Here is an 8,411-nt window from a genome sequence, read left to right on the forward strand (position 1 = left end):
TGTATTAGATAACTTGAAGACAGCGGGGTTGCTGGTCAGTTCATGACCGAGACTCTCAAGCTGGTTGAAAGCCAAACCAATCCAGTCGGTGGCCGTCCTGCTTGTGGGATTGACAGGTCCACCTGTTTAATGCTGGAAGTTGATGATGGAGTCTTGTATTATTGTAACCAGTAACTGTTTTTTATTTCCAGTTTACCCAGTTGCATGTGACACATTCTCTCTAGAGGTGAATGCATCTTCCAGTATCTCTTGGGAGTGCCTGTTTTAAAAAAAAAAAACCCGTTGAGTGAGTTTACTTAACCGTGTCAAGCCTCATGGTAGCCTAACCGCTTTATTGTTTGTTTCAAGACATAGCTGTCGTCCTGGTGTGGATGGCCACCATGGTCTTGGCATGTGTTTACTGTGTGCAGTATTATCATCCACATGGTCACCAGTAACCTCTTACAATTTGCCCCTGTGGCTTTATCAGTAACAATGTTATTCTCAGGTCGAGCGAGGTCTCTGGAGTCACTAAATTCTCTTCTTTTCTTCAGGTGACGGAATCCGTGCAGGTGAAATGACTGAGTACAAACTCGTAGTGGTCGGTGCTGGAGGCGTTGGGAAGAGCGCACTAACTATTCAACTTATCCAAAACCACTTTGTGGATGAATATGACCCCACAATCGAGGTGAGGCAGGACGCTCGCTGGTCATCCCCGCCGATGGCACATAAATATATACCGGAAGCTATGATGTCAAGCTTTTACAAGGAAACTGGTGACATCATAGCTTCTAGTTTATTCATTAAAACTGCCTACAGCTTGTGTTTTATGTTTTGGAGATAGTTGTTGGGATTCCTATCCCCGTACCAGATGTCTTTTATTATACGTTTAACTTATTTTGCTCTCTAAACTCGGTGACGTTGGTCAGTTTAGCGGAAAAGTCACATCTGCTTTAAAACACCATGTTTTGAGAAGTTTGGATACAAATGTCATGTCACCTGTTCGTAGACTTGTTATCGATTGGCTATTTAAGTAAAGCTGTCCCATTTTCCGGTTACAAATATCTGAAACTATTCCAAGTGTGTTTGATGTTAACCTTCCACGTTCTGCTGATACAGGAGATCGCATAAACTAGGTGTTTTCCCCAATAGAGTGAATAGAGCTCTCTGACTGGTCACCAGTATGTGTGGGTGCCTTACTGGTATCACGGCTATCTTGGTCACCTAGGGGTCACTTGACTTTTTTGCTTTTTTCCCCAGGACTCGTACCGGAAGCAGGTCGTGATTGATGGAGAGACATGTCTGCTGGACATCTTGGACACTGCAGGTCAAGAAGAGTACAGCGCCATGAGGGATCAGTATATGCGGACTGGAGAAGGCTTTCTGTGTGTCTTTGCTATCAATAACACAAAGTCCTTTGAGGACGTTCACCATTACAGGTTAGAGACGGACTCTGATTTCACTTCTTGTCCTGCCACACCTCTGCCTGGCATCTAATTATCAGATGGTTGGGTGTCACAATAGTATTTACAGACGATGAAACTATGCAAGTATGTATCTAAAAGTGAGAAAACAATACATTTTATAACCTCATCTCAGCTGGATCTAAAGAAATAGCAGAGGCTGATACAGCGGGGGATTTAAACATTAAGAAAGTCACATGTGTCCTGAAGCCAAGATGAGACGGGGGGGGGGGGGGAATAAGGTTACTGGGCATTTTTAGTACCTTTTTTTTTTTTTTTTAATGGATCAATTTGTGTTGTTTTAATTGTATTATTCCAGGGAGCAAATAAACAGAGTAAAAGATTCTGATGATGTCCCGATGGTATTAGTTGGAAACAAATGTGACCTTCCTTCAAGAACAGTGGATACAAAACAGGCCCAGGAGCTGGCGAAGAGCTATGGAATCCCCTTCATAGAGACATCTGCCAAAACTAGACAGGTGAGTGTTCCCTTTGCACGCACACGATTAGCGCTCTATAAATTATTCTGCAGTGTCGGTCTGGAAAGAGAGCGTGCCTGTTTCTGAAATACTGAGACCGCAACCAGAGCTCCACGCAGTAGAGCCTGTCCGACCTTCACGAGTCCGACACTGCCGATAACATACATCCCACCCTAAGACGATTCATTGTTTTGTTTGTTTTTTTGAATCACAAAGTTTTTATTGCACGTGATTTTGTTGTTGCGATGTATAATGTTTAATGCTCTTAATCCATTGACTATCTTTTGCTTTGTACTGTGTAGAATTTTTATAATTCATATTTAATGTTACATCTTCGAGCAGAGAGTCATCTCTGGGCCAATTAATTCATTATAAACCGAGGTGTTAAGAAAATTGTTAACCTGAATCTGATTTCTCTGCTGAGCTATTTTAATATTTGTGTTTGGGGTCACTCAGCTGTTTTCATAGGAAATGAGGAAATTTCTGGCTGTAACATAATTGCAAAAGGGTTTCTAACCATCAATCAGCCTTTAAAACTTAAACTTGTATCGGCGAACACAACGTGCCATTGGCTTACAGGAGTGATGGGAGTGATAAAGGGCCATTGGAACACAGGAGTGATGGGAGTGATAAAGGGCCATTGGAGCACAGGAGTGATGGGAGTGATAAAGGGCCATTGGAGCACAGGAGTGATAAATGGACTCTGTACACCTAAGAGATTCCATTAAAAATCAGTCGTTACAACTTGTCATTGACAACATTAACCCCGTCTGTGCTGGATTTCTGATCAATGTCATGTTATTTTACTGGACCCCAAACTTTTGAATACACACAATGTATAATGTTTGGTGAGATGCAAAGTGTGAGGAAAGGGCTTCTGCGTTCTGTTGTGTGATAGGTGTGTTCTGTCGCATCTAACCGCATATCGTTTACTCTCCTCCGTGAACGCAGGGAGTCGAAGATGCTTTCTACACCCTGGTCCGTGAGATCCGCAAACATAAAGAGAAGATCAGCAACGGGAAAAAGAAAAAGTCCTCCAAGAGGAAGTGCGTGATTCTTTAGATCGAGTGCCAGCCGTAAGGTGTGCTTAATGAATAAGCCTCGCTGCCAACTGGGCTGCCGTATGAGCTGCAAGCAGGCAAGATGTGTGGACACTTTTTATGCAGTGCGATGAAAATTAATGCCATGAAAATCCATAAAACCCAGACTGTGACGTAATCGGCCGTTTAGAAAACCATCCCTGTTCAAGACGTTTTGCACCGGAAAGAGGTCCGAATGTAGTTTATCCAAAAGAAGCAATACCCACAATTATTTTTGTCTTAACCCCCTTTCTCTTTCCGTCTGGAAGAGGCTCCCTGCGGCCGATCCGCCATCCCCTTTTAATATTCAGAATCTACCAATTAAAGCGCTCATCAGTATTTTTTTAAAGTTCTCTTAGAAAGGATATTGTAGGGATTGTTTAAAGGGTGTGTTGAGGAAACATCGTCGTGAATATTGTCTGAAAATGAAAAACATGCTAGTAATAAACAAAGGTTAAAAATCTTTCTTGTGTTTTTTTTGGGGTGTATAAGGGAAACGTCTTTATTGTGTAACTTTACGTAAAACGTCAAAACTTTTTTTTTGAGCTTTCCAAAAACCCGTAGCAAGTTATGTTTACTATTAACCATAATAATATTTTAAAAAGTAGCCGAACTATTGCGCTAAAAACATCCGTAGCCAAACTGCGGCCTTTCATAAAACGCTTACAACATATAAGACTTGCGAATAAAAACTAAACAACTGCCTGTGGGGAGGATTCAGTATCCATTCAGCCATCAGAGTCATCAGTGAAGTCGCTGTAAGACAGATATGTTACATTGTAAGAGATTATATATATATTCATATTCTGCCAGGGGCAGAATTGGGCAGTGGCCACATTCTACGCCAGAAGGGGGGGATTCATAAAACTTTTAGACCGTTGTTGTACTTTGAGAGCTGCGTTGGGGGCCACTCCTGTAGAAGAATGATGGTTGAATTCCCGCAAAATCATATTTAGCCTTAAGAAATAGCCCATTAGAGATACAAGGAGTGCATTCACTCTGTATTTGTTGCCTGTGCATCAGCAATTGGTTTATTTAGTATTGTTTCTCTACTGCGAGGTAAGTAAATTGCAATTAAGTACTATATTACCTTTAAAAAGGTGGAGGCTGCAGATGTTGCATGCAGAGATGTGGTGCTAGGAGTCTGCTTGCGGCTGTCCAGATGTTCTCACTTGGATTCGTTGGATAAAAGAATAAAGTACTCAGGAGGAGGAGAACCAGAAGCTTTGGGATGGATAGGTTCCGTCCGACGTGGGTACAACATTGACCCACGGAGCATCCTTGAACCTTTTTAAACCTAAACACAGCAGAGGAAGGGAAAATGTTTCCTATCGTATGTCAGCATCTTTTCCTTTATTGGACAGTAAGTACAGTTTAACGGCCGTTACACATTTCTTTAAACTCTTGAAGAAGCGATTAAGCAAAACTGCATAATCGCTCCTCTACAAGATTAAAGAAGCCCTTTAACTCACCTGTGTCCATACCACATCAGACCATCGCTACAAGCACGGGTGGGTAAGTTTCTCTTGCAGTGGCTGAGTAAAGCGCACATTTACTATCTCCCGTTCCACCGCATCCCAAAGATGCTCTATTGGATTGAGATCTGGTGATCGTGGAGGTCGTTGGAGTTCAGTGAACTCATTGTCATGTTTAAGAAACCAGTTTGAGATGATGTGAGCTTTGCGACATGGTGCATTATCCTGCTGGCATCACCATCCCACACCATTACACCACCACCAGTCTGAACCAATGATACAAGGCAGGATGGATCCATGCTTTCATGTTGTTTACACCAAAGTCTGACCCGGCATCGAGACTCACCAAACCAGGCATCGTTCTTCCAGTTCTTGGCTGACAGGAGCGGCACCCGGTGGGGTCTTCTGCTGCTGTAGGCCATCTGCTTCTAGGTTTGATATGCTGTGCGTTCAGAGAAGGTATTCTGCATACCTTGGTTGTAACGAGCGGTTATTTGAGTTACTGTTGTCTTTCTCTCATCTCGAACCAGTCTGCCTGTTCTCCTCTGACATCAACAAGGCATTTTGTCCACACAGCTGCCGCTCGCTTTCTCTTTTTCTGACCGTTCTCTGTAAATCCTAGAGATGGTTTGGGTGAAAATCCCAGCAGATCAGCAGTTTCTGAATTACTCAGGCCAGCCCGTCTGGCACCAACAACCACCATGCCGAGTTCAAAGTCACTTAAATCCCCTTTCTTCCCCATTCTGATGCTCATTTTGAACTTCAGAAAGTTTTCTTGACCACGTCCACATGCCTAAATGCATTGGGTTGCTGCCATGTGATTGGCTGATTAGCTATTTGTGTTAACGAGCAATGGAACAGGTGTACCTAATAAAATGGCCAGTGATATATAAGACACACATAGAAGTTTATTAGAACTTTAACCCACGGCAGACGTGTTTCAGCAGTTATTTTCCTTGTTCACTTAATAAGCAAAATTTCTTCTAACCTTATGTTTTTGTTTAAAGCATACATGCCATCCATCCCCCCCCCCCAAACACCTTGTTCCAAAGAAATACAATTAACCTTCATATATTCGGTGTCAAAGAATTAAGAAAATGCTAATAATAAGCAGCATTAAAAGGAATGTAAACTAAATGTTCATTATAATGTTTATCACATAAAAGAGTTTTCACTCACCAAGCTATATGTCCTTCAGCTATATTATTAGCAGTGGTGGAACGGAGAAGGCCTCGGCCGAGAGGAACGATTTTATTATCCAGCGGGATAATAAATGACAAATCAGGAGCATCGCCATCGATCCTGAAAAGGGATTATATTTTATTTTTTGGGGTAAAGTTGATAAGACTTTAGTTGCTGGGACGGAGAACATTTGCCTTAAACGATGCACGCTGAAAAACGACAAATAATCTCATGGATTGTTCCAAAAAAAGCTTAAATAGTCCTTGGGTTCATATAGAAATAATTATGAATGAATTATTAATAAATAACACATCTTGGCAGACAACCTGTAATTTTGTTTGAAATGCATAATGTTTAAGAATGACCATACCCTGACCTTGGGTATAAGGATTGCTCCTTCTCCGTATAAAGCTGCAGCGCGCCGTTAAACATGGCCGAGAGCTGTTTCCATGCGTTCTTCAGCTGACACAAACTACCGACTCTTTGTCGCAAGATTTGTTCTTCTGACTGCAACAAGATGGAGTATCCCGGGTGAGAAAAGAACATGAAAACATTTCGTCAAAGTTACACATCGGCAATACCCACCGAATTGTTCTCAATCTCCAGGCCTTAAGGGCTACCCAAACAGATCTGGAATTATATCCCTTTTTTTTTTTAAAGTGATTTTTTGCCTTTTTTTTTTTTTTTAGATGCTTTGGCTTCCAACAATTTAAAAGTTTTATTATTTTTTTTTTTGTAAAACATTTCTATTATGAATAAGACACATTGTCCATCCAAGTGGAGCCTTTATGACTTGCTTCTTAATTTAAGAAAAGAAAGCTAGGTCCCCCTACGCAGGAAGCATGAATTGCTGTCGTGTTACTTAATGAGGACAGGTAGAAGTTCGCATCTTTGCAACAGTGACGTCCGCCCCGATCATGGAGGAACAAACCTTCGCAGGACAGTCTGGATTTTTGGGTACTGTCCTGGGTAGTTGCCTCAATGTCTCGCCTCTGCGGGCAGTGGGGGTAACTGGTTAGTTGGGGAGATCCTCAGATCTACCCTGACTGACGAAGTGGCTCTTCGTGTAAGGAGGGCAGGTGGCCACGCTCTGACCACAGCCAATTCTAAAGCAGGTTTGCCCACGATCAGCCATTCCCACCTCTTTTCACACCGACAACACAGATGTCTAGATTTGGACACCTGAGATGCTAGGTGGTGGCAGTAAAATGTTCCCTATATCAGCCTTTAGGAAACCCTGAGGGTTTACATCTCCACGTATGAATCGAAGTCATAACGTAAAATGAACTCATGCCCGTGTACTAACACAGCCCAAAGGACAAGTAGCCCACACAATGATTGTTAAAGATGGATCACCTACCTGCGGGGATGAACGCTCAGGTGAAACGACTTGCTGGAGAAGGTTAATTATCACATCTGTTCCCTGCATCAGATGAGCAAGCTGCACGACAAATAAAATGTATGTGGAATACACATATTCTTCCCAAAAAAAAGCTTATAACAGTTAAAAGGCATAAGCCTTGCTTTGATTTTCGTGACATGTAAATGTTGTGAAACTGGAAATTTAGAGATTTAGGGAGATTGCCCTGGCCAAATCTAGCCATTGGCCATTGTTTTCAATGGGTTTAGGGACCGCCCATTGTCCTTAAGGGGTTAAAGTCCATTTCCAAATAAGCAGGCTAGAGACAATTCTCCAAGCATTCTGCTCTCCTTTGCATTGTCCTCAATCCACTTTTGCAAGAATATGATTTTTGTGGAGTGGTTATGTAGCCAAAATGTAATTTCATCCCTGCGGTGGACCTTGCACCACTCATTTCTGAGGACCAGGGCTCCTTGTCTGTCTTGTGCTAAATAGAACGTCTCAGTCTTAAACACCCAGCTGACTAATGAAACTCTATGGAAGAACAAGCTTCATTAGCATTGCCATAAAGCATCAGCCCAATGTGGTGTTTGAGCCAAGAAGGTCACAGCAAATATCGCATGACTGACAACAATTGCAGCCTCCAGGTTGGGGGATGAAGGAAGCTTATTGGAGGAAAACAAAATAAAACCAGATTTTTGTCAGGGCGAACCTATATACTTTATCCAGGGGGCTTCCCCTTTAAACTTCAATCCCAGCGAGCTCCCACACATGACTTGCGTGAAAGAGTCAACATCATTCCGGGCGCTCGGCGCACGTAACTCACCAGCAACTCGATCCCAGCATCATCGGCTTCCACGTTTACATCTCGCATATGAGGAGTATCTTGGGTGCCGGAGCACAGAGTTATTCCACACAGAGGACTCGACAGATTACACTTTTCACTTGGATCCTGTAAGAAGTGAGTGCTCGATTTTAGTTGGAATAAATTATATTAAAGGATCCAACACATGAAAGGCTTTTTTTTTTTTTTTTTTTTTTAAGATTTAAGTACATTTTTTTCATTTTATGTAATTATTTTTTCTAATAACTAGCATTTGGACTCCTTTGTACACAAAAAAGTCTGTTGATGACATCATCTTGGGAGTGGGTCAATCTACTTAACGAGTGTATATTTTTAATGAGAGATCAGCTGAGGTTCATTTCCCTAACAGAGAGTGCAAGCAATGCTTTGTCTGCGGAACCCCCCCGTTTTTAAACAGATGATGTGCCGCTACCCCTTATTTTATATGACATGTAATGAATATGTTTTCTTTACTTACCGTGTCCATCTCTGCGATCTCCGCACACACAGACTGTACTGGATTAGGGCCGGTAACTGTGCTCACAACGTC

The 8,411-nt window shown here is 42.1% G+C and overlaps 1 protein-coding gene across 1 annotated transcript; it reads left to right on the forward strand.

The window, feature by feature from the left end:
• The first annotated feature begins 553 nt into the window (after positions 1–553).
• On the forward strand, positions 554–2,983 carry LOC149276019 (GTPase KRas-like). Its single transcript, XM_089504035.1, has 4 exons — positions 554–667; positions 1,240–1,418; positions 1,762–1,921; positions 2,873–2,983. The coding sequence occupies exons 1-4, from the start codon at positions 557–559 to the stop codon at positions 2,981–2,983; spliced, it is 561 nt and encodes a 186-aa protein (XP_089360161.1). The 5' UTR covers positions 554–556.
• Positions 2,984–8,411: the final 5,428 nt, after the last annotated feature.

The sequence above is a fragment of the Sceloporus occidentalis genome, unplaced genomic scaffold, assembly GCF_023333645.1.
Source record: "Sceloporus occidentalis isolate IW3139 unplaced genomic scaffold, rSceOcc1.0.p SCAF_252, whole genome shotgun sequence".
In the NCBI taxonomy this organism is placed as follows: domain Eukaryota; kingdom Metazoa; phylum Chordata; class Lepidosauria; order Squamata; family Phrynosomatidae; genus Sceloporus; species Sceloporus occidentalis.